At 38.6% G+C, this 27299-nt stretch overlaps 1 protein-coding gene and 1 long non-coding RNA gene across 5 annotated transcripts in view; both read left to right on the top strand.

Moving 5' to 3' along the window:
- Positions 1 to 27299, top strand: part of LOC129347324 (uncharacterized) — a 496469-nt gene that overhangs the window by 229458 nt on the left and 239712 nt on the right. The gene's annotated exons all lie outside the window — the stretch shown is intronic.
- The window catches only part of sfswap (splicing factor SWAP), a 69120-nt gene that overhangs the window by 39885 nt on the left and 1936 nt on the right, over positions 1 to 27299 (top strand). For both annotated transcript variants that reach the window (XM_023278522.3, XM_023278525.3), the window contains exons 15-18: positions 3841 to 4250; positions 5281 to 5421; positions 6810 to 6950; positions 11180 to 11252. In XM_023278522.3, the coding sequence (XP_023134290.2) occupies positions 3841 to 4250; positions 5281 to 5421; positions 6810 to 6950; positions 11180 to 11252 (765 nt within the window). The remainder of the gene's footprint in view (positions 1 to 3840; positions 4251 to 5280; positions 5422 to 6809; positions 6951 to 11179; positions 11253 to 27299) is intronic.

The raw sequence follows: 27299 nt of genomic DNA, 5'->3' as shown, positions 1-27299 counted from the left end.
AATGAGACACAAAATGCCAAAAAATGAGATACAACACAAAACAAAAGACAACAAATTAGACAAAAAAGAACTACAAGGTGACAAAAAAATGGACAGATGACACAAATGAGACCAAAAGTGACAAAAGCAAGAAACAAAACAACAAAAGGAGTAGACAAACAACACAAGTGAGACAAAAAAACACACAAAACTACGAACAAAGCAAAACATGAAATGATAAAAAGACAAAAAACACAAGCGAGACAAAAAAGGAAACACAAAATGACAAAAATGAGAAACAAAACAACTAAAACATGAGACAAACGACAAAAGTCAGACAAAAAAAACTACAAAAACAAGAAAAAATATCACGAAAATGAAACAAAAGAACAGTGAGCAATCTAGTATTTTACTTAATGATCAAAACAACTTGTCATGGTCTTGAATTATTGAAATTTTTTATAGTTTTACAAATTTACAATCTGCAGTTAATGTTTTCTCTGGAATTTTGACACTTTACAAAGTCATCCTGTCGGCTGGATTGGACCCTCTGGAGGACCGGTTTTGGCCCGCGGACCTCATGTTTGACACCCCTGGTTTAGTTGGACTCAGAGATTGTGTACTTCACTCTTCAAGGTACTTTGTGTCTCAGAGGTGAAAAAGTAAAAGTATTTCAGTTAAGTCAACGCTGGACTCCATGCTCGCCGTATAACTGTTTGAGTGGATAGCTTTTTGAGTTTGCATTAAAGTTTGCCAGAGAATTTGCCCTTTCATTGCAAGGTCTGGCCAGAATCAAAGTGGAAGTCCGATAAATAGAACAGTCCAAGGCTGTGCATTGATTTGTTCATTAGATGAAACAAATGTTACCTGAGTTTGGAGCCAGTGAAGAAAGAGCAGAATAGATTTAAAGCTTCTGGCTGTGGTGAATATTCTTGCTGCAGCGGTTTGTAAGTTGATGTTGCCGTTTGGAAGAACAGGAAGCGGGACTGTAGAATATCACAGTATGTTGGGAATCTTGGTGAAGATGGATGTGAATGCTGATGGCGTGTCTCTGTAGAGTTGGCAGAATGAGCTGACTTTGATCCGTGGACGTACAGTAAGCTCTGCATGTTTCCCATACGGCTCATCCTGTTGATTAAGTAGAAGCACTGTAGTAGCTCGTGTAAACCGTCATGAGTACACACAACCCTGCTGGCTAAGCCTTACAGGCCCAGTCAACCTTTGATTTTCTGACTCCGATCTTGTTTCGATTGTGTCACTTTGTTGGGACTTTTTGCATCTTGGCTCATAGATTCAGGGAAGGAGGTTGCTGTCAGTTTTGGCAAACATTCTTAAAACCATTTCCAAACATGGACATCGCTGGCGTCACATTACGTTAAAGTTCTTTGGGACGTGTTTAATGTAAATGTTTCTTCCAGGTTCGTTCAAACGTGACGGAACAGTTACCGAAAGACCCACAATGCTCGGGATGAGAGCGGTGGCTCTGCTGACACCAGAAATGAATTAGAGATTAAATATATGAAGGCGTTGCAGTGTTCTCGCTTCTCTCTCCGGCTGCTGTCAGTGGTGGATTTTAAAACTTGTTCTTCAGTCGAGGCCTTAATTAATGACCATTGTGTGCATGAGAAACACTCAGCTGTTTCTCACAGTGAGTCTCCTAATAAATGCTCTCATTAATTAGATAGAGATGTCTGCTGCCTAGTTGCCTATATGATTAGTTTATATGAGCTGCTTTTTAGTGTCACGAAAAATTCTCAAGACTAAGAGTTTAATCTCTTGTTCATTCTCCTCTCTTCTCCCCTCTCTCATCTCCTCTCCTCTCTTCTCCTCTCCTCCTCTCTTTACTCATCTTCTGTCTTCTCTTCTCCCTTCTTCTCTCCTCATCTCATCTCCTCTCCTTTACTCTCCTCCTCTCATCTCTTCTCCTCTCCTTTCTTCTCCTCTCTCCTTTCCTTTCCTCTCCTCTCCTCCTTTCTCCTCTCCTCTCCTCTCCTCCTCTCTTTTCTCATCTTCTCTCTTCTCTTTTCTTCTCTTCTCCCTTCTTCTCTCCTCTCCCTTCATGTCATCTCATCTCTCTCCTCCTCTCCTCCTCTCATCTCCTCTCATCTCTTCTCTTCTCCTCTCCTCATCTCTTTTCTCCTCCCCTCTCTCGTCCTCTCTTCTCTGCTCTTCTCTTTTCTTCTCTCCTCTCCTGTACTATTTTTTATTAGTAGATCTCTCCCTGTCTGAACTTCCATATCTTGCCAGAGCAGGAGTAAGAGGTCAGACGTTTTCTGTGCCCAGTGTTGGGATAAGCCTCCCATATGTCACTCCTAATTTTAAAACCCAGACTTTTCTTCCTATCGTTCCGTTATCTTTCTCCTTAACCCAGACACCAGATAGTGTGCAAACAGAGCACTATAATAAATATTGCTCCTTTCTTTACTTCCCCGTCTGTTTTTTAGATGCATTATTTGTCTTCCGTCATGAGCCCGTTCTCTTGTTTCTTGCCTGCCTCGGCTTCCTCGCCACATTCGCTGCTTCCTTTCTTCTTCTTTCATCATCATCCTCTCTCCTGCTATTTCCCCCTGTCCCTCCCTCTCTCTTTTTTCATGCTCCACCCATTTCTTACAAATTTTATCAGATGGGGGAATGCACAAGTGACTGGATTCTGTTTTTACTAAGCTAAGCTACAGCAGTGCAATGTTTGTTTATTGCACAGACACAGCCTCATATGCCCTTCCTTTCTGACTCGATGTTCGTTGTGTATATTTCTACGTTAATATGAGCATATACATCATTCCATTTGATGTCTCTCTTTATGCAGTCCCTGGAATCCATCCATATGTAACCCTGCTGGCCTCAGGAGCAATCTAAGAGCTCACCCGCTAGATAAAATCTGTCCTTGGAAGATTTAGTGCTGTGTTTAATCCACTGATGGACTGAAGCCATTTTTCAGTGCAAGTCCAGCAGCAGGCCAATCTGAAATGAGCAGACAGACCCACATTGGGGTAATTAGAGACACTTTGCAGCTGACAGTTGTAGCTCAGTGTGTAGCCAGAGGGCTGCACTGTGTTGTGTAACCTGCGCCATCCTTTTAATCAGCTGAGTAAGGATTTTGGTCTTCCTTTTTTTTTTTTTTTTAAAGAGAATATGAGTAATAATTCCCCAAGAGAGTAAGAGACATCGACGTTCCCCCAGCGATCCCGTTGCCCCTTTTAGTGCATGTGACGATTTATAGTTCCTTTTTAAAAATGAATCTTCCAATGTACACTTATCTCTTTCACCTTCTGTCACCGTAGAAACCCAGCAGAGATGATAATTATTTTGTACGTTTCATCCATAAACGTCAGGTTAAATGTCTCTAACTGAAGTATGTAAATATTTGACAGCATTTTATCTCTTTAAATACAGGAGTTTGAAAGAGATCGTGAGTGAATAAAAATCCCCTACTAAGAAAAAAAAGAATCTTTGTGTTCTCTGTGCACACTGCTTTGTCCATATGTGCATGGATACCTATGTTTTGTTTTCTAATTCATCCATTCCCATGTGAGTAGCATTAGTATGTAACATCGACGAGAGTGTACATGGGGGAATTGCATGAATAGATCTCTAATCGCAACACACAGCTAACCTTGTGTTTCACCTGCATCTCTTTAAGTACACAGGCTTCCATATTGATTGTTCAAAGATGTACAGAGAAGTCAAGCATCTGAGAATATATTCAGTGTCCCTGATGTAAAAAAAAGAACGTGGAATATTTATTCAAATCAATGCTTTGTTTTCTGTCTCTATATTTGAACTAATTAATAGAAGAAAGTCTAGTAAAAAATACAACACTGATATCTTTTTTTCCCTCTCTCTATGTACTTGTGTCTCCAGTTGCAGGAAGCCTTTTCTGTTCTATCCGATCCTGCACCTACTCAAGCGTCCCAAACACAGCTCGTGTATCCTCAGGATCAAAGACTGTCCGTGCAGAACCATGGCTCCTATCGCAGCAGGGAAGCCCCGTCCTCATCGTCCTCTTCCTCTCACGCTACCTCCAGAGGGTCGGACAGAGAGCGGGATCGAGACAGAGATCGAGATAGAGACAGAGATGGAGAAAGACATAGAGAAAGAGACAGAGATAGGGAAAGAGATAGAGATAGAGATAGGGAAAGGGAAAGGAATAAAGGGAGAGACAAGGACAAAAAGAAGAAAAAACACAAGAGGAGGTCAAGATCAAGGTCAAGCTCAAGATCAAAGACCAGACACTCTCTTCCCAGTGCCTACAGGAGATCCCGCAGGACCCGGTAAAACTCTGCAGACCCACCCATGCAGTTAAAAACACCACCATCTGATCACAAAATTATCCTCAAAGCAGCTCAGTTTTTATTTTCACATTTTCTCCCACTGTTGGACTGCTTTCACCATCGTACAGTTATTTACATCCATCATGAAAAACTGATGTTCTATGTTGAAAATGCTGTGTTTTGTGGTTTTTACTGTGATAAAATGAGCTGCAGCTTTCACCTCTTTATTGACTTCTGTTTCTTTTCACTACAGTCAGCCTCGCAGGAATAGCTTTAATGCCTCCTTTTATTTTATTTTGTCATTGTGCTTTTATTGTTTTTATGCTGCAGAACTGATTTCCTTTTGTGCAAAAGTAAACATCTGAAGTGAACAAGATCAAGTATTATATTGTTTTACAATGGGAAACAGATGCACACAAGCAGGTCATGTTCTTAGTATTCTCCTGGTTTGTGCAGTGCAGTGATCTGGCCGTTTCTTTCTGGCTTTGTTTTTAGGAAAATGGTGTAATTTCCTCTTCTAACCTTGTCTTTTTTATTTTTACAAATGGCACACATGCTCTGCATACTACTCAGTGGGACAAAATGAATACAGCTCCTTTATACTATCATAAATATTTAATACTGTTTTCTTTTCAGGCTAGTTTAGAAAAAGCAGCATTTCCATTTTGAGAGTCCATGTGATATACTTTTTATTAAAGTAATGAACTGTATTCTGGCCTGTTTTTATTCTGTGGCCCACTTGCACAGTATTTAGACTGTTTTAGCTGCCTTAATGTAAATTGCTGCATTCAGAGCTTCAGAAAGTTTATTAGAATAACAGAATGAAAACCATCAACTTTTCTCAGTTTTCAGTTACGTGAAAGTCATCACGATTAGTTTCTTTAATTTATTTTTTCTTTCTTTTTAACTGTCATTGTCTTATCGCTCTCTTTTCCTCCCTCTTCTATTCTTGATCTTCATTTCAAATGCATCAGCTCCTTCTGTTAGTTAATGGCTTCCTCCCGTCTTACCTTTGTCTTTGTCTGGCCAGATCACGCTCACACTCCCCGGGGAGACGGGACAGGAGGGGCCCCTCATCAGAAAGGAGACGTGAGGAGAGGGACCGAGAACGCTATCATCCCAGCAGCAGCAGCAGCGGCTCCGCTTTGCCCAGGAGGCGTTCGAGATCCAGGTAAATCTAAGAGCAGGTGTCATCGGTCTGTGGACAGAGGAAGAGTCATGGACCTTCACGTACAGCTGTGTTTATTTTAACACTGAAAACATTGATCGCTACAGCTGCCAAGGCAGGGAGCGGCTCTGATGCTGCCACGCTTGGTTGTTGAGTGTGAAATGTTTGATTTTTCTCAGTTTTGGTTGTTGTTGCAAAAGCATTGGGGATCTTAATTTTTTTTAGTAACCTTATAATGTTGTTTGTGTATCTGCCACTATACCTTTAAAGGTAGCCGTACATGCTAGGAAGACATTAATCCTAATGGAAACTGCAATAGGAAGTCTCTATTTGCATGAGTTTACAGCAGAGTTTATTTTTTTAATACATTTGAACAACAAGCACATGATCCTCTTCAAAGCAGCACCTACAGATAAACGAATGCTCCATAAAATTGTTTTGTCGTCGTTTTCATGATTGGAATAAAATAAAAAGACAGACATTTATCATTCATTGCGCCTTTATATCCATAAACTTAGAATCAGGGTTGGAGATAAGGTGCCAATGAGTTGAAGCTCCTGATGGAGTGACAGGTGGAGCTTGTCTTATTTAAATCGCTGACATCTACGATCTGATGTTCTCTTTGCTGTTGAAGTGTGCGGTGTCATCATGCCAAGATCTAAAGAGCTCTCTGAGGCCTTCATCAAAAAGACTGTTCACGCCTATGAGTCTGGCAAAGGGTTTTAAAAGATCTATTTTTGGATAAAAGATCATTCCACTGTAAGGAAAATCAGTAGTGGCTGCCCCAGCAAATTCTAGCCTAACAGCAGACCGATTGACGCTAAAAGAAGCGTCAAAGTGCCCCAGAGTGCAATCACATGATCTGCAGTACTGTTGGTACTGTTGTTGGCAAATGTTCATGCGTCTACATGCGGGGATATATTGAAACAGCTGGTGGATGCAAGAAAACTCTCAAGCAGCTTGCATCTTGAAAGGCTTTTGCCTTAACAAGTGGTCATAAATTCAGCCAGCAGATGTCAGATACTGGTGGACAACAGAACAAAACACCCACTAGAAGTTATCTTCGCCACAGGGGTCAGTATAAACTTCTGAGGTCAAGGGTGCATTTACTTTTTCCACAGAAGACTGTTAAATCGATTGATATTTTTTTTGAATACATAATCGAAACTTGTGGTGTTTATCAAGTATCTACATCTGTAGGCAATGCAGCAAACAGGATCAAATGTTTTCTTGTCCAGATATGTCAAAAAAATCCAACTATTTCCATGAGATGTGCTTTTTTATTTCAGCAAGTCTTCCACCGCTTTGATCTCTTGTGTGTTATATGGTGTTACTACCTGAATCCAAATATTTTTAGCTGCTGCTGTTCTCTTCCTGCTTTTGTCTCCCAGGTCCCCTGCTGAGCAGAGGAGGAGCTCCTTGTCATCCTCAGGACAGATGCAAACTGCAGGTTTCTCTGTCTCCCCATATTCGTCGCCCAGCAGAGTTTTGTCTCCATCAGCAAGCCCTGCCTCCAGCCTGGCCCACTCAAGGTAGCCGTCGACAGGCCTGTCAATAATCCAGCTCAGCATTTAGATTTAATTCCCAGATGTAACTGAAAGTCTCTGCGCTGGAGAGAGAAATGTTTGTTTAGAGGACATGGGCTTAAAGCTGACAAATGAGAAGATATATGCAGTTTGTACTACTTGCTTATAAATCTCTCTTCCTCCAGTTGATTTCTTCCAAAGTTTCTGTCTCACATGAAACAAACCGACTCACTGATACACAGAAACATCTAATAATCTGGATAAATTGTGCCCATAATGCATAATATTTCAGATTAACTCAAATTTCTGATTGACAGATATACACTTAGGCAACACGACAAACTCATGGCATCATCTAAACCCACATAAAGAGGAGAATTAATTTTAGAGATAAATTAGAGAGCAGCATAGGGGTTATGAAGCATGTTAAAATACACAATCCAGACACCAATATCATTACATCTCCTCTTTCAGTTCAAACAAAAACTCTCCCCCAGCCTGTTAAACATGTAAAATCAAATTAAATTAAATTAAAGTGAGCAATAACAGGAGCCCATAAATTCATAAAGGAACCAAATTTCAGTTGGAGTTTTACTGTTATTTTTTCCATTAAATCCACTTTCTTTAATCTTTCTCTCCATTGGTGTAAGGTGGGAGGTAGTGGGCTAAGCCAAGACGCAGATATCATTTTCTTTGCCACCAGTAGTAGGATATGGAATAGATATGTCTTTTTTCATCCATCGCTTCCTCTGGAATGGAGCCGTTTATGTAGAACAGTGGCTCAAGTGACAAATCAACACTTCAGATGGATCTTATTTCTGCCTGAATCCCAAAATAGTTTCAGTTTTGGAGAGTCCCAAAATATGTGAGTGTTGTCTCCAAGTTTGCCACAATTTCTCAAACATAAATTGTTGTTTCTTTCATCAAAGGTTGAGATTATGAAGGATGTTTTAAAATATCTCATCTTTCCTATCCAGTTATATTCTTCCCAGATTAACTCTTAACACTGTTTGCTTTAACATGCTTCTGCTGTGTAGTTTGAAAAATTGACCATTGGCAGTCAGAACCTCCGTATAAAACCGTTTGTCCCAGGCAGTGATATCAGGACTCAGCCTCCCATCTTTCAGCTTCAAGGTCTTCAGGCAAAAGTGCATTTCTGACATTGGCAAGGGAGACAGTTTCTTTTTGGTATTTTGGAGTTGTTGATCTGCTGTTTATTAATTTATCAAGAGCTAAAGCTGCATACATTGACTTCTGAATGCTAGAGGACAAAGCGTATTGGCTAGACACAGAACTATAAACCTCACTTTTCTTAAAGTCATGCAATGCAGTAGCCTAGCAGTACCTTATTTTGGGAAAAAGTCTGGTATATTTCAGTCTGGAAGTTAGTTTTACAGCCAACACTCCCTTGAGTTATAATCTTTCATTCACTAAGTCAGCTGCTGAGGTTATGTTGTAAGAAAAATAACTCACAAATCGAGAAACACAACCCGAGAGAAGGCACAAGGGCACTTTTTACATGTTGATAAATAAAAGATGAAGATTACAGTTTAACAACATGCTAAATCCTACCTCTGTTTGTTCGTAACTCTCCCAAAGTTTCCAAATACAGACAGTCAAATTTTAAAAAGTCATTCACTTTAATTGGTAAATCCATACCAGTGCTTTTTTACACGTCCATTTATTGCAGATTTTCCACTTGTGGAACCCATTGTGCCCTTAAAAGTCTGTGATTTGTTCCAGAAACATTTTTTAAGGATAGGAAGCGATGTAAATATGTTTGCTTGTTTAAGAAAGAAACATAAAAGATCCTTTTTGTGCCCAGACAGACTGTTTCCTTAAGTATTGCATGCAATTGTGTGTATTTAAAAGCATCACTTTTTCTCCAACTTAACCAGTATATCAGCCAAGTTACAGGTAAGAATGCTTTTATTTCCAATAAAGAAGGATTTCTCGTTGCTTTTTGTTGTTTGTATACAGCAGTCGATCTGTCTTTTCAGAGAGACACATTTATTTGGGCAGCCACATAACCAGAGTTATTCCAAGAGAAGACTGGCTTCTTTTTACTTCACCTTTTTTAATATTAAAACTTCTGTTCAGACTTTGTAAGAAACTCAGCAATAAACTGTGTGTGGAGGTGAACAGGGCTGGTTTCAGTCAGTTTGGGTTTGACTTTGCACACTAGAAGAGAACCTCAGTAATATTAATGCCGCTTTTCCACCAGCACCTACTCGGCTCGACTCTACTCGGTTTGTGAGGTTTTCCATTCGGACGTAGTACCTGGTATTATTTTAGTACCTACTGGGCCGGGGTTCCCAGTGAGCTGAGTCGAGCTGATAATGTGGCGTCTACAGAGAGCAGGCCACTGATTGGACTGGGTGTGACGACACACGAGAGCAACTCCTTCACGAAAACCAATCCCACCATTTTTTTAAAAACTGGCAACAGTGACGGTGCTTTCTCTGACTCTCTGCTTTTACTTTGAATCTGACAAAAAGCCATAGACCGAGCAGCAGGTGTACCATCGCCTCGATGTTCTCCATTGTTGTATTTGTGTCGCAAACAAATGACGTTAAGGGACTTCCGGGCCGCCGTGTTATGACGACTCCCCCCACAATGAGGTGGTACTCAATTGTAATGGAAAACCACCCAAACCATGTCAAGTCAAGCCGAGTAGGTACTAGTGGGGAAACGCCTTAAGAGGTGAAGAGACGTACAGTCAAGCCCGAAATTATTCATACCCCTAGCAAATTTTAACATAAAGTTACTTTTAAACAGAGGTGTCAAACTCGTTTTAGTTCAGGGGCCACATTCAACCCAATTTTATCTCAAGCATAAAAGAGAAACAAAATGACAAAAATCAGACAAACAAAACAAAACAAAAAAGCAAAAAAAAAGTGGACAAAAAAAGAAAAAAATCACACAAATGACACAAACGAGAAGACACAAAGGAAACAAAATGACAAAAATGCAAGACAAACTAAAAAAAAGAAAAAATATAAAATATTGCAAAATGAGGCAAAAAACGACAAGATCGAGAAATAAAATGACAAAAAAATTTGACAAATGAGAGACAAAAAAATTCATAAAAAACTTACGAAGCAACAAAAAAGTGAACAAAAACAAGACAAAAAATTACACAAATGAGACAAAAATGCCAAAAAAAGAAACAAAACGACAAAAAAATAGCCAAACAACACAAGCTAGACAATAAAACACCAAATGAAAGCAACGACACACAAAACAAGTAAAGCAAAACACAAAATGACAAAAAACACCAGCAAGACAAAAAGGAATCACAAAACGAAAAAAGCGAGAATCAGAATGACAAAAACATGAGACAAATGACAAAAATCAGACTTAAAAAAAACAAACAACAAAAATAAAATAAAATATTACAAAAATGAGACACAAAATGACAGTGAGCTAGTATTTTACTTTATGATGAAAACAACTTGTCATGGTCTAGAAATTCTTTTAAATTGACAGTTTTACTAATTTACAATCTGCAGTTAATGTCTTCTCTGGAATTTTTACAATTTGAGGGCTGGATTGGACCCTCTGGAGGACCGCTTTTGGCCCACGGGCCGCATGTTTGACACCCCTGCTTTTAAATGTAAATAAAAGCTAAGAAATATTTTTTTCCACAATGATGCATCTTGTACGTCTTCTTAACATCTTTTTGGAAACAGTTGTCATTTCAAAAAAAAAAAAAAAAAATAGAACTTGCTGGATGAATAAAAGTAACTTTAAGTCAACATTTGCAGCCTCATCGCATATGTTCCAAATTGTCCCACTTCCCCAGTGGACCGAAGTCTTAAAAACTCCAGAACATCAGTAGCTGCACTTTCTTGTTACCTGTTGTGTTCAATTAACTTGATGCACATGAACTTTTCTATTTTAAAAAACGCTTTATAAATAATGAAACGTCAGAGCGTAGAGAGATTAAAAGCTTTGGATGGAGCCATTAGGTTGAATTCAAGGCCTCCAATTCTGACGTTGTTTGTCTCATTATTATATACTCAGCAGCATTTGGTGGTTTTGGCTCTAGATGGATATTTGACAGCTCACTTGGCCGTCCTCTTTTGCCTTTTCACTCTCTTCTTTCCCTCTCCTTCTCTCGACGCCTGGCCAACTTAGAACATTTCAGAAAATATCGTGAATATTGCATATCCTCTCCTGTTAACATGATTGATTTTCTATTCTCCATCTTTCTCCCTCTCGTTTCTCTTCAGGGGTGGGTCTCAAGAGAAAGACAAGGCGGTTTCCTCATCCATAGTATCCTCTGTGCAGTCCAAAATAACTCAGGTATTGTTCTTTGCTTTTATCCCAGATATGTCCTCTGCTCAACTTTTACAGCCTGCCCAATGAAAGTACTGAGTGGTTCTTTGTTTCCATCATGCAAAGAGGAGGACGGAAAGTGCTGTTCGCTTTCACACACCAAAATAAAGCTCGTTTTTATAGCTTTCGCCTGGAACACTCTAGGGAAGTGTTACATGGATTCATTTTTTATGATATTGACGTATCCTCCTGTATATACAGTGTGTTTGGACTGCACATCGATGCATCAGATTATATTAAGCTTTGTTTATTTGAACCACAGAGATGCGCTTGTCTTATCTTTACATCTGGTGTAAATGTGATTCTTTGACCTGAATGAATTGCTTCGGCTGCATGTAAATATATATATTCTTATCTGCATCTTGTGGTTTAGCTAATTTGTGACCTGAAGTCATTTTCTACCACATGCAGCCGCCACTGAAGGATGTGTGTGGGCGTATCTGTCAAAAAACATTTTCTTTGAATCCCTCCCACAAAGTGTTTGGATGTGTGCGTACGCTTTGGGGCGTGTGTCTTTGTAGAACAGCGAGTTTGTTCTTTCGTGTTGAACTTTTTATTGATTTTGCAACTACTTGTGTTGCTTTATGGAGTTATATTCTGTATTTAATGTCAGCATAACAGCATTTAATACATTACACCTGCAGAAACGGTGTGAATATGAGCCTGACCGTGTGTGTTATTAATATTGGAAACTGCAGTCAAAAAAACAGTCTGCTTATTCACATGTTCTGGAGCTTTCAACTATATCAAATGATCATCTTCAGCAGACTGAGTGGGTTCCGTTGTTGTTACATTTTTATTAAAAGTTAAAAAAAAAAGTTTTTTATGTTAATTATGATCATGTCTTTCCAAATTCCATAATTATTTATTATGGAAACAATCATTTATTAATAAGAAATGACTGGATATCACTAAAATGTCAAATAAATAACGTCCCAATTTAATAACATCCACCTTCTAATTAGTTAAACAATAATTAAATTAACTTATTCAAAATTGATATGTATCTGTGTCCCAGAAATCACTTTCCACTAAGTTCCCTGTTACAAAAACACCTCTCAAGGAAGTGTGTTAATTCCAGATCACATGACCTGCTCATTTTGTTTCTTTTTTGGTAATTTTCAGTCCATTTTGTGGGCATTTTAGGTGTTTTTGTTGTCATTTTGTAATGTTTTGTAGTTATTTTGTCTGTCTGTCCTCATTTTGTGTCTTCATTGATAATTAGCTGTCTCTTTGAATCATCTCATGTTTTTCTTTGGTCATTTTGTGTCACTTTTTTGTCATTTTGTGCGTTTTTGTGGTCATGTTGTGTCTTTGTCATTGTTTTATGTGTCTTTGTGCTCATTTTGTTTCTTTTTTGGTCGTTTTCAGACTTGTGAACATTTTTGGTCTTTTTGTCGTCGTTTTGCACCCCTTTGTTGCCATTTTCAGTCTGTTTGTGGTAGTTTTGGTTGTTTTGTGGTCATTTTGTGTGTCTCTGTGGTCATTTGTGCTATTTTATAACACAAAATAACAACTTGTGTCTATGACCGAGAACTCACTTTCGACTTAGTTCCCCATTACAAAAACACCTCTCAAGGAAGTGTGTTAATTACAGATTACATGACCTGCTGCACATGATGAGCTTTCAACCAGATCAAATGATCATCTTCAGCATATTGAGTTTGTTCTGTTGTCATTAAACAACAGGTTTTCAAACTTCTGCTTAGCTCTGGGCCTTATCGTCCATTTTTACTCACTTTAATGACTTTATAACCACATCTCCAGATCAGGTTATTTTATCAAGTGCCTGTAAAGCTTCCAGTGAACTGATGGTAATTTCTGAGGTTGTATTCGAGAACATTACTGAACAATGTTGCTGGGATTTTTTTCTACCTCTACGGGGGTAAATGTGATGTCAAGGGCATCACCATCTCAAGGCCATATGCTGTTGTTTTAACACACAAACCAAAGTTCTCCTGCTAGCAGCCGTAGTAACTCATCCTGGCTGAAATTACACTTCCACCCTCTGCACTCATTCTGGGAGCTTAGCCAGGAATTTAGCAGGAGAGAGGCTAAACACTGGTCGATGCCAGTTGAGCGGCAGGCGAAAGCGGAGGCCTTAGTGAACTTGCCCCTGGCTGAGAAAATCTTTTGAGACACGAGATCTCACCTCTCTGCTGTGGAAGCAGGCAGAACTAATGCACAGTCCTGAAATTGTCTGTCTTCCAGTATTTAGAAATTCAGACGAGAAGGAGAGTTGCCACATTTCACGAAGTTGATGATTTGTAGTAACAAAGAGCAACAGTTTAAGCATTTTCTAGTGTGTTTTTTCCCTCCAATGTCATCTTAAAGCTACAGTATGCAGTAGTTTGGTATAGAAATGTAGCATTAATATAGAAGCAGAAACCGCTGTCTGCTGTGTAAAAATGTATTGGAGTGTAAAAGTGAACTTTGTGCCAAAAACAAACAGTTGTTTGGTTGAAGCTCAGTGTGCGAGTTTCCTCCTGCTTCTCCTTTATACAAACTCCAACACAATGAAGGTGAAAAAGGTAAAGTGAGGATAATGTTACTCAAGTTGACAACCATTATTTAGCAGTGCTAGCATGGGCTAATGATTTTGACTTGATTATTTTTTTGTTTGCTCTCCTTTTGTTGGCTTTTTCTGCTGGTTAAAAATGAAGTAATATTACAGGTGTGGACGATACACTTGTTTGTTTTTGTGTGAGATGCTGGTGCTGTCGTGGCATGAAGCGGCTCCGAATGTACTTTAAAATTTGGTTTTACTGTCAGACAGGTGCTTGTTGGTAAAAAACAAAAAAAAAAAAAAAAGCTCCAGAAATGCTCTGGTCACTATCTGTTCAGCTGGTAAGTAAGCAACACCTTAACAAACTAAAGGTTGTGGTATGTCAGTGCTGTGTTTCGTTTCTGCTTCAGTTATAAATCAGTTATTACTCCATCAAGGACCACAATGTCTGTCTGTCTGTCTGTCTGTCTGTCTGTCTGTCTGTCTGTCTGTCTGTCTGCCTGCTTGCCTGTCTGCCTGTCTGCCTGTCTGTCTGTCTGTCTGTTAGCAACGTTACTCAAAAACGGACAAACGGATTTGGATGAAATTTTCAGGGAAGGTCAGAAATGACAGAAAGACCAACTGATTAGATTTTGGCAGTGATGTGGCTTATAGTCTGGAGCCACAGATTAGTTAAAGATTTCTGTATCATTGTTAGATAGCTTTACGGCGTTACTGTAACCATGCCAACAAGTGAACACTACTTGTAGTAGGATCACATGATTGTGATCCTACTACAAATCCACCGCTGAGGACTTATCGGGACTTACCTGTTTGACATGGTACAACGACTGAGCAGCCTTGGCGGAGTACTGCACTCTCTGAGAGCTTTTCCTGTTTTCCCTGTGATCACTTTGTATCTTGTTTGTGTGTTTTCATGTCTCTTCATGACAGTTTTGTCTGGTCTTTGTCATCATTTATCTCTATATTGTCGTTTTGTGTCTCTTTGTTCTTGTTTTGCATCTGATTTTGGTTGTTTAATTTGTGTTTGAGGCAGTTTTGTGTCTTTTTTCGGTCATTTTGCTCCACATTTCTGTCCCTTTGCGTCTCTTTTTTTTTTGCGTTGCATTTTTCTTGAATTATGCCATTGCGTGCCAGATTTTCGGTGTTTCATGTCTCTTTAAAACAGTTTTGTCTCTTTTCGGTCATTGCTCGTGACTCAGTCATTCGGTCACTGTAACTATGACTACAAGTGAACACATGATTGCGATCCTACTAAAAATCAACCGCTGTGGACTTATTGGGACTTATCCATCAGAAACCATACAACGACTGAGCAGCCTTGGCCTGAGTACTGCGCTCTCTGAGAGCTTTTCTTGTTGCATATTTGATAAAACCATGTGGTGTTTAGCTTTTAATTGGATAGTTGCCACTGCTATGGTCTCCTGTAAACAGCATGAACACTTTGAACTATAAAATGATTTACACTCAGCAGTCAAAATGCCAATTCTTTGTGAACTGTACTTACTGTTCACATCAGAGCCTTGCTTTTGCAGTTTCACTGCTGCAGCTGAATTTGCCAGTAATTCAACATTTTACCTGAAATTATTTCTGACACAGCCAGACTGCTGAGGTGACACAGGATGGAAACAGGGCAGCTATCCTGTAATTTTCTACGCAGGACAGTGCCACTTATAATTTGTCCAGCTATTAGCCAACCCAGTCATTTTGTGAGTGGTTTGTACAGTGCAAGTCGAAATGTATGTGGACACTTGGACATGGCACTCCTTCACTTTGTGACTGTTAAATACCTTATTCTAAGACTGGCAGCTTTTATGTGTTGCCATAGCAGCCTCCATTCAGGGTTCAGGGCTCTGTGCAGGCCAGTGAGATTCTTTCAAATGTACATTATTTATATATAGACGTTGCTTTGTGCACCAGGGCTTTGTCTTGTTAAAAAAAGGAAATGCCCTTGTAGCCGTAAAGGTGGAAGCACACCACAGTCTAAATGCCACCGTGTGTTGGAGCGTTAGGATTTGCCTTAATTTGAGAAAAGCCATCCAGCTCAAACAGTGAGAAACAGACAAAAATAAAACCAAAGTGTTCAGTAGTGCAGTATCTTATGTGCAATATCACTTAAATGTCAAATAATTCTGAATTCTGTTACCTCCCATTAACTATATTACCTTTAAAGTGAACAGTTATGGAGAGATGCTCTGCTATTGTTCAGAGACTTTTTTTTCAGCTGTTCATTGCTAGAATAATTGTGTGGCCCTACCTTTCTTTATAAGAAACCCCGGAGGTCTTCTATTGCATTCAGGTTATGCAGCACACTTAGTTGAGTTCATGGTATTCAGTTTTGCCATCTTTAAAAAGTGGGAATGTGAGTCATCTTGTCAGTCAGTATATCGGTATATCCATGGACATTCATTGTGCTTAGAAATGTATTCTCAGTACCTTTTGCACTCATTCAGCCACGTATCATCTCACTTCCACCTCCGTGCTTCACTGTCAGGACTATGCATTCACTGTGGTTGTCCTGGCGACGTTCACACCAAACATGTCAACACTCATCTAAGTCAGAACAAATATGTGTTGGTTTCATCAGACCAAAAAATGTGCTCACAATATTCATGTGGCTTCTTTGCATGTTCTTTAGCAACGTTTATTCCTGCAATTTAGTGCCAAAGAACAAGATTTTGCCTTATCTCGAGTGCTGTCTCTAGAGTTTCAAAGTATAAAATGTCCTCACTGTCTTAGTTGTACCAGAAACTCCAATTTCCGTTAATACCCCAAGTGCCAACTCTGAAGCGGTTGTCTGTCTGAGATAAATTGTGAAAGTAGCACGTTTGTGGTGTCATTTTAGGAGGACATCCACCAAAGCTCGGATTATCATTAATATGTGGCTCATTCCATACACTTTAAATACTGCTACAACGGGTTCTGGCAGATTGTTAACTGTTGACCAATCTTCCTGTGTCGTTTTCCATGTTTGTGACTTCATACAATCAGATTTTTCTGTTCTTCTGGCTATTCTTTTTGCATGTGGAGCCATGATGCAGAGATGAAGACAGAGACAGCACATAGGTCCAAAACTGAGGAAAGTTCTGGTGTCGACAGGTCATTTCATCACCACGTTCAGACAGACTGATTAGACATGATAGGTTTTATTTTAGTGATGTCTGACATGTTCACTTTTGTTGCTTTGACTGTTTTCTTTTTCTTAGTTTCTTACTTTATGGCCTGAATTTTCCATTTGGTCTCTGTAATGTTTTTGTTTTGGAATGTTCATAAGACGAAATGCTCTGCTTGTGAACTTAGTTACTGAGAGGTGATGCTGAAGCTGAAATCATTTGACATTTGAGTGATTTGGGACCCACTTGTGTTATCTGCTATGGTTATATGTGGGTGCTGTCACTGTTTTGCCTCATTTAGGTGCTCAGAATGAGGACAACTGTGTCTGAATAAGTGGAACACACTCATTACTCACAGTGCGACCTCACACACACACCTCGTCAATAAATCCTGACCCCGGTACGCATTCTCTCTGCTCTAGCCTGTTTAAAATTCCAATGTCCAATTTAGGTCTGCTATTAGGCTGCTTTCAGAAATGCACAGCAGTCAAACACATGCCTGTCAACTCTGCTAGAAAAATATGCTGTGAGACTGTAGAGAAGCCGTGAACTGCAAAGATTTCAATGGATTTGTTAGAAAAAGAATTATTTTATATTATGGAATAATTGTGTTGCTGCTCTTGTTAGATGAGCAAAAAGCCTCAAAAAGGTGAAGCCAGCAAGCCAATGTTCATCCAATCATTTGTCAAGATCACTGTTTTTTAGGCCTTTTCTCCAGCACTTACATGCAAAATAGTGATATGCTCTTTCATTTTAGCTGTTGTGAAAACATGGAGAATCTTGCTCTAAGACTTTTTAAAATCAATTACTTTGATTTGTTTGAAATCAATTCTAAGATGAAAGTTATTTCTGCAGCTGTAGGGTCTCAGATTGGGTGCTTCCTGGGATTTTCAGTCCATATCACCATCAACATCTTTGATCAAACATCCGTAATTTCATTTCCTGCTTATCTCTGCATTGTATTACGTGATGCAATATCTTCATGAGGATGGATTATGTTCATTTTGTTGTTTCTTACTTTAGAATGGCGTTACTTTTAAACCGACAAATAAGTAAGGAAAAGATGGTTTTTATCTTGCTGACATGTTTCAACTGTGTCTGCAGTCTTCCTCAGAGCATCATCTGACGTGTGATGACGTGTCGTTTTAATCAGGCGATCGATCAGATGGTGCTCTGACAAAGAAAGCAGACGTGACTGAAACATGTCAGCAAGGTAAAAACCATCTTTTCCTTACTCAGTTGTCTGTTAAAAAGTAACACTATTCTAACAGCGTCTTCTACTGATTCTGCTACGACTAAGCATGCAACTAAACACATTAAACTGCAAGTGTAGGGCTCAGTGTGTAGATAGACACTGTAGATGTTTAGTAACTAAATGATTAAGCGCCGGAGGTGTAAAGCGTGTAATGTAGGAGTAGTTGTGCCTACAAGAAAATGAGTGTTGCTGTGATTGTGGAGAGGCTGCAGTGGAGGCCAGAATTCAAGAGGCTGCGTGACTCAACGTAATCGAGGTCAATAGAGTGTGAATGGAGAGGCAGCGCGAGCTATTCTGTGAATACTGGTACAACTTTCACTAAATTGAAAGCTATTCTCTCTCCTGGCCATGGACCTCTGTCTCGGTGTGTGTTTTATGTGTGTGTGGGAGACACTCTGACTATGAGTGAGTGTGTCTCAGAATCAGCTTACTGTGTTTACTGACCGTAGATACAAAAAAAACTCACACATCTCCCATCTTTTGATGCTTCTCTCTCATCAACAAACATCTTATTTCCTTATTCGTTCTCATTATCTCACACGGTCTCTTCTCCGCCTTCATCTCCACACAGTAACATTAGCGAGCTCGTGAAAACATGCTGTTGCAACATGCACAGATTCAGAACCACTAACTACTTATACCCCATCTGTGATGTTTTACAAACACATCTTGAATAATTCAGGACGTGCTCATCTGCCTAATGGGCTCCACTTCCCTGAGGGTGCCTGGTTGCTATTTGCCTCGTCCCAACTCTCATTTTCCTCCTGTTTATCTTTGTTCCTCTGTCTTCTGTCCCTTTTCTCTCTGGTGTACGTTTGACAGATATCCTTAGAATAGCTTGTAGGCCTCCGCTGTGTGTTTTTTTAGCGTTGCAGTGTTGAAAATTTTGATGTGGGGGATCTAAAACACTTTTGTTTTTTAGTTTTTGTTTTGGAACGCTGTGATAATGGAAAAACTGGATGACGCAGAGACAACAGTTAACCCTTAGATGCTCCAGTGTTTGGACCTACGCTCTTCCATAGGTGGGTCAAGAATGACCCGTATGAGAATCAGTGTGTTTTTATGCCATTTTTCTCATTTTGGTTAAGAATAATCATTTGAATTACTGTATTTTTGTAAACACAAGAATGTTTTCATGTTTGAAATATGTTTACTTTTCACTTCACAACAGATTTTGATAATTGAAAAAGAAGAATATCACACAGAACAGCAATAGAAGAATGTCAACGTCCATTTTGTTGACATTTTTCCACTATTTTCCACTAACTGTTGCTGCACTCCGTCCCTCCATGTTTGTGCATCACCTCTTGTATGATGATAAAGAGCTTGAGGTAGTAATACAAATATTACAATTTCTTTAAACATATTAAAAATAACTTAAAAATGCAAATAGAATAATGTCAAAAACCTGTTTTTTGAGGAATAGCTGGAATATGAAATGATAAAAACCTTTCCTTACACAGATATTGTAAGAAAACGACCTCACCTGGTCATTTTTGACGCACTTTTGCATCTCAGGGTTAAAGAGCAACTTGCAGGTTGGCGACCCCAATGAACTGAGTTGTAGGAAAATGACTAGAAAATCTAGAAATAGAAGAAATATGTTTATATTTATACTATATATATATATGCATTGCCGTAACATTTAAAGTTGTTTTTGTAACTGAGTTGTTGTCGTGATGTCACTAAAAAAAACGAACAAGCTAGGTCAAGTTTAAAAATAAGAAATATGGATCATAATGCTAGTTTTACCAGTGAAGAGTTTGACAATGTGTGTTCGTACGGATATAACAGACCACAGCTTTATCGCTATTAACCTGTTGGGTGTAGCTGAGAGCAGGAAGAGACGAGGATTAGAAGAAATAATGGCCAACATTGAGAAAATAGAAGTTTGCTATCACCTATCAGGATATAAGCTGAGCTCAACTAGTTTTGGCCATTTCCTGCTGCCTGGAATGTTGGTATTTGCCCAACTGATGGGTGACGACGAGCTTTTGGAGTTTCTCACCATGTTTTATGGTGTCACATGTGAAAGAAAGAAAGGTAGGAGAGAGCTGACTAATGTGGAGCTTATAAAGGAACACTTGCTGTCTTCGTTGGTCTCGAGCTCCATCTGTGATTGATCTGGAGCCATGGCTTGCATCAGTGCTGGTAAAACGATCCCCTTCTGGTTGTGGATCTGAAGCAGCAGAGAAGGAACCAAGTAACGTCCTGATTTAGAAATCCCATCCAGAGCTCCATCACTTGGTCTCAGGAAACATAATTCTCTTGTTTGAAAAGCACACGTCCATTTTTTGTCACAGTTGCAGCAGTGTTGATATGTCTTCTGCACAAAAACACACCCAGCAGCCCTGTTGTTAGGAAAAGTGTGGACTTGATGCCCTGACAGGCTAGAGTTTGTGCACAAACACAACAATTCAGTGTGATGAAAAACTGGGAAATGCTAGGGAATCTTTCTAAAACACAGTCAGACAGAGACGACTCCAACTCAGAGAGGGAGAATAAAGCATTTTTTAAGAGCAGTGCCCAAAATACCTGCTTTTTATCTGAACTTCTGTCTCTTAGAACACAGAAAATCATGCATTAACCTCCCAAACTATGATTTAAAACAAGTATAAAGTCTAAATATAGTGAAGAGTTAAATCTGCAGGCTGCTCTTTAAGGAGACTTTATCCCAGGCTGTTGTATCAATGTGTGATCTGCTTTATATTACAGTGGTACGGTTTCACCTGGCTGTCTGTTTGCAATCAGAAACCAGGCTGTGTGTGATACAACTTGCTTTCAAACTGGTTAGCATTTTAAAATTCCTTTAATTTGAGCCTGGATTGTGACAGTTTCAGTCCTCTGTAAGGGTTAATGTGCACAAATTGCTCATGAGGTTCGTAATGTTTCTTTTTTCAGGCCATCATTGGTGCCTGGCTCCCAATGATAACTCATCCTTTTTTTACTGAAGCCAAAGTTTTCCCACACCAGTGACTAAAATGTTTTTTTAGGCCAGTGTGTTTGGGAAGATGTTTCAGCTCAAACTTCGAACTTGTGAAGGCTCAGCAATAGGAGACAGACTACAGGGAGGAGCGCTTTATCACAAAAATAAACTCCAAACAAGAAAAGCCAGTTTGAAAAGTTAAACAGCAGCTGCAGAGTGTTGTGTCCTCACTGTGTCTTTAGATTGTTAAAGTTGTAATCCTTGAGATTTCACTCCTGCTTCATTTGTGGTTGCAGAGGGCAGCATGAGTCCTGACAGATCCCAGAGTCCTAACTCACACTGAGCAGCTCTTTTGTCAGGAATACAACAGAAAAACAGCACATAAATCTTTTTACAGTGGAGCCAAACAAACACGCATTGATTTATCAAAGATGCCAGTCTATAATAATTGCAGCCACAATCTGATTTCGTGCTGCGCACAGTGCAAGTAGGTTTATACTCAAGAGCAAACAGCAGAACACACTGACAGTAGCTGGCTACCTGGCTGAGGGTTTGGAGATGTGCAGCCTGTAGATTGTGCACTGAACAACAAACTATAATGTTTGAATTTGTTAAAAAACGCAAAAAGTTCAAGTCTTGTGAAAAAAGCATCAGGTAGAATTAGCTCTTCTGTCACAGCATCACAAGAAAAACTGCGATCAAATGAGCACTGACTGCTTCCTGATAATCCTCTTCATGTGGATGTAAAAAAATGAATGAAAATGTAACCACATTTTTATGTAAACTACATGTTTTTATACATATTTATATGCAGCTCCAAAATGGACAAATGAAACATACACATGATAAACAAATATACAGTTCGGCAACACGACAAACTCATGGCATCATCTAGACCTACACAAAGAGGAGAATTAAGTTTAAAGATAAAGAGCAGCAAGGGGTTATGAAACATGTAAAAATACAGAATCCAGACACAAATATCATTACATCTCCACTTGCAAATCAAACAAAAACATCTCCCCCACCCTGTTAAATATATAAAATCAAATTAAATTAAAGTGAGCAATAACAGGAGCCCATAACTTCATAAAGGAACCTAACTTCAAATGGAGTTTTGCTGTTATTTTTTCCATTAAATTCACTTTCTTTAATCGCTCTCTCCATTGGTGGAGGGCCAACACACAGTTATTGTGTTTTCTTTGCCACCAGTAGTAGGATATGGAATAGATATGCCTTTTTTTTATCTATCGCTTCCTCTGGAATGGAACCGATTATATAGAACAAAGACTCAAGTGGCAAATCAACACTTCAGATGGATCTTATTTCCGCCTGAATCCCAAAATAGTTTCCGTTTTGGACAGTTCCAATGTGGATGCAAAATTTAAAAGCAGGAATCCTCATCTCTGGAATAAAACTAGTCGTTTCATCATTTTTTAAACTTCTTGATATCATGTGTTTTCATGGACCCGAGTATCTCCGTTATAGTCGGGTTTTTCTTGTGTTTGCACGTGTAAACACCAAATCCTGATATCAGAAATCAGGGTAACCGTGGTTTTGCAAGTCCTGGATATCCTAGCAAGAATCCTGGATACTTTCTGCAGGTGTACATCTTATCCTGGTTTCTGATTTCTCTCATCACTAACAGAACCAGTGCTCATCAATGGTTCAGAGTGGTGATTGGCTGATACGGGTTTCTAAGGGCTGATGCCGATGCTGATTATTGGGATAGTTGGGATAACTGAAATCTAGACCCAATATATATTAAATGTAATGTTTTAACAACATGTGGTAGCTGAGAACTTGGCCTTCATTACTAGGCCTCTTCATTAATTAGAATGACTGTAACTGACTAAAATAGAAACTTGAGTCATTAATTTAGGATGTTCTCCTCTGTTTATGTGGGATCAACTGAGATTCATCAGTTTGTCTCCTGGGGTTGCAGTTTTTCTTTACTTAATCTTTCTCTGTTCTATCTCTGTAATTGTCCGCCAATGTCCATATCTTAAAGCATTATTAATTATTGTTATTTCTCTGACTGACTTCTAACTTAGCCGTTAGCTGTTAGCATATCTTTAGCCACCGTTAGAGAAACTAATTTCCTGGTTTGTGTTTTTTGTTCAATTTCTGAGACCACAGTGTGTCGACAGACAGAGAGAGGAGGCTGCATCAGACCTGAAGAAACGCATGTACAGTGCTGGAAAAACGTTTTCAGATACCCTTAAAATTTTACACAATCTCAAATATTGGTCTCACACCCAGCCAACAATATAATGTGAAATGTGCAGTATACGCCACTACCTCATTCACTTTGCTATTTATATTCACACTGTTATTTATATGTATATTTGTAAATAGACTGTTTTGCACTATTTTTCTAAGATTCTTGCACTGAAAAGGAGAAGCTTTCCAATTTCGTTATACACTGTATAATTACAATAAAGCATATTCTATATATTGTCAGGAAATATTTGTGGAAAAATCTTTTTTGTGTTTCAAAAGATGTTGCTGCATTAGATAGACGCAAATAAAAATTCTATTTTTTTATTTATTGTTTAGAAGAAAAACTAACAAAACAAAATTCTACCAAAATGACCCAACACTCAAAATTTCTTATTTTTATGGAACCAATCAATGTTAAGTTTTTTATGGATTTTTTAGGATTTGTTTAGCATTATGGCTGTGTACTAAAAGAAATTCCACTTGAAGTGTGATTCTTAATGCAGTATACATGCAAATGTATGGGGCGTCTGAAAGCTTTTGCCCACCACTGCATTTTATTGATAGTGGGCTAATAGAAATATTGGGGAAAAATAAAATAGCAGCCCAGAGAATCAGCTGGTATTTTATCCCTGGTTCACACAGCCAGCAGAAGGATCAGCCCAAAATGTTCTCTCTGCTCAGGGTTTCTTCTCTGATCTCCATCATGATGATCCCACCAGTCACATCTGTTCATCGTCATCCTCTCCTTCCTTGTTCTACATGATGGCAGCATGTTAAGCTAATGATGTGAAGCTAACAGTTGTAAACATCACAGGCTCCTGTGCAAACAGCACACAGTAATCAATAACCAGGATACTAGCATTCATCTTGTATACAGGGCTATTTATAATTGGATTTCTCTGTGAAGCACATCGGCATGATCAAAAGCACCATCAGCCTCATAACTGGGATTCTGGAGTGCAGTAAACAAAGCTGTGAACACCAGAAGAATCTTTAGCTAAGAACTAAAAATCCAAAATTTGCCAAAAGCTCGAGAGCAGAATCACTGAGACTGATTGTCTTCTGATAGCTCAGGTGTTTCATATCCAGCACCGAGTCATGAAGGTTTCACTTCAAAAGTCGGGTTTCCCCTTGAGTTAGTGGCATAAAAAGAAAATGTTTCAATTCCAGAAGCTCTGCTGCTAAAATGTAAGATTTAAGTAGAACTGCTAACTTCCCGTGTTGTGATAAATGATCAGATTCCTCGTTGAGATGAGCAATCTGATGGACTATTTATTGGGAATTTTTTATTTTTTTTTATTAATGTGTTGCAGAAAAGCATAAGGACTATTTATGTTTATTATTGCTCTTCTTTGTTGTAAGTTTCACACCTTTGCATTATGTAACCATCGTTGTCTGACAGCTTTAACCCTCCTGTTGTCCTCATTTACGGGCACCAAAAAATACTGTTTCCTTGTCTAAAAAAAATCCAAAAATTCAGAAAAAAAATTCCCCAAAGTTCTGAAAATTTGCAAAAACTTCAGGAAGAAAATTCCAATAATTCCTTAAATGTTTCCCTTAAAAGTTTTTTTATTTTTTTTTTTTTTAAATTTGGCAAGAAAATTCTTGTAAATATTTTCAAAAAATTTGTAAAAACCTTTCAAAAAAAATCCTAAAAATATCTAAAGTGATTCCATATATATCAGTAACACTTCTAATATTTTCTTTAAGAACATTCACATAAAAATCAACCAAAATCCAGTGAAATTTGCTGGATTTTGGTTGATTTTTTTGTGAATGTTCTTAAGAAACATTTTTAACATTTCTTTTTTCCACCAAAAAATGTTCAAAGATTTCCCAAAAATGTTGAAAATGTGGACATCAGAAGTTTCACTGTGAAAATATTTTTTTTCCACATTTTCAAGCTTTAAACCGGGTCAGTTTTGACCCACAGGACAACATAAGGGTTAATGTAACTTGAAAATTGATTAATGTAATCAGATTTTTGCAGCATTCTTCTTTGCTCAGACACTTGCAGCTGACAGGAATTCTCTTGTAGTTTTAGCAGCTCCCTTAATAATAATTTGGAACATTGTTTGTCGTGAGCATGGTGAGTGTGTGCAGATACACCGGGGTTTTGAGAGAAACAGCCGTTAGAGTGATGTGAAGTGACAGCTCCTTCCTCTGTGATTACAGCTGTTAATTTGTCTCATCTGTCAGGAGAGCTCAGGGGTGGATATTTGTCCATGCGTGTCTGAATCACTCGTGGGAAGTGATGCAAATTAACACTTTTTCTGCAATGCAAGCGTTTGCCCCCTGGTCGGTAGAATTTCCATTTCTACCTGAAGGGTGTGGGGGAAGAAAAATGAAAAAGTAAAAACTGCACTTTGGCAGCCCTCCTACGCTGCATCTCCGACCGTTCCTTTGCTTGCTTATCTTTCTACACCCACCTTTTTTTTTTTTTTGCAACTGCAGCTTTCTGCGAATTATGTTTCTTTGCTATCATCGACCTGTTTACAGAGCAGCAGGAATTAAGGTTTAGGTGCCTGTAGGTATGGATGCTTTTGTAATATGTGTGATTTTGAGCACTTAGTTCAGGGGTGTCCAACATGAGGCCCGCGGGCCAAAAGCGGTCCTCCAGAGGGTCCAATCCGGTACTCAAAGTGTCAAAATTCCAGAGAAGACGTTAACTCCAGATTGTAAATTAGTAAAACTATAAATTTAAAATAATTTCTAGACCATGACAAGTTGTTTTAGTCATAAAATAAAATACTAGACTGCTCATTGTTCTTTTGTCATTTTGTGTCTCATTTTTGTAATATTTTGTCATGTTGTTTTTTTGTCAGATTTTTGTCGTTTGTCTCGTGTTTTTGGCGTTTCGTTTCTCGTTTGTGCCGTTTTGTGTTTCTTTTGTGTCTCGCTTGTGTTTTTTGTCTCATTTTTCTCATTTTGTGTTTTGCTTTATTCGTTGTTTTGTGTCGTTTTTGTCATATTGTGTTTTTTGTCTAGCTTTTATTGTCTATTTTTTATTTCTTCATTTTTCATCTTGCTTATGTCATTTGTGTAATTTTTGGTCCATTTTTTGTTGCTTTGTAGCTTTTTTATCAAATTTTTTGTCTCTTTTTTGCTTTGTTTCATGTTTGTGTTATCGTCCCATTTTTTTGTCCATTTTTAGTCACTTTGTAACTTTTTTGTTCCTTTTTTTTTGTTCCATGTCATTTGTGTCATTTTTGTCAGTTTGTTTCTCGCTTTTGTTGTTTTTTGGCTCATTTTTGTAATATTTAAATATTGTGTTTCTTTGTAGACACTCTGTGATCTGGAAGTTGTAACGTGGAAATGATAAACTGAGGCTGAATGTTGTTGAAATTGAATATATTTTTCTAAAGAAATTTCAAATTGTTCATAATGTTTTGTAAAAAGATAATTCCTTAGATGTGAACATTTTGCACTAAAACGAAGGAAAAATTTGGAGTTGTGGCTATTTATAGGTGATTATGGTCACGTGAGATCTAATTGGGCTGAATGTGGAACCTGAACTAAAATGAGTTTGACACCCCTGACTTTAGATGGTATTCTGTACTTCAGATACACCATATGTTGAGCGATGCATTCCACAAAAAGCCTGGTTCAGCTTCTTGGGGACCTGTGTTTATTTATTTATTTATTAATTTTTGACAGAAACACCCTTAATTGGCAGCCCTTCACTGATGGACTCGCGCCATTCAACTAAATTAGAGACCGGGATTCATTCATGCACGCCGCGAGCTAACCGGGCTAAAACAAATCAGTGAGCTTAAGGCGCCTGGAGGCTGCATAGTTGATTCCCAACGGGAGCAGCATTACCAGCAACTCCTTCACACCTCAGGGAGTAGTTTGCTGATTAATTATAGCTGGAATTATTCTTCATAAAGGAGCTGTAATGCACTGTAAAGAGAACATAAACGTGTTACCCGATCAACCTAATTCCTTTTGTAAGTAAAGTACTTTTTTCACGTCTTTCAAGTGCAGTCGC

The sequence above is a fragment of the Amphiprion ocellaris genome, chromosome 17 (genome assembly GCF_022539595.1).
Source record: "Amphiprion ocellaris isolate individual 3 ecotype Okinawa chromosome 17, ASM2253959v1, whole genome shotgun sequence".
Lineage (NCBI taxonomy): Eukaryota > Metazoa > Chordata > Actinopteri > Pomacentridae > Amphiprion > Amphiprion ocellaris.
Note: the sequence above shows the minus strand (reverse complement) of the source record. Positions and strands in the feature narration are given on the sequence as shown.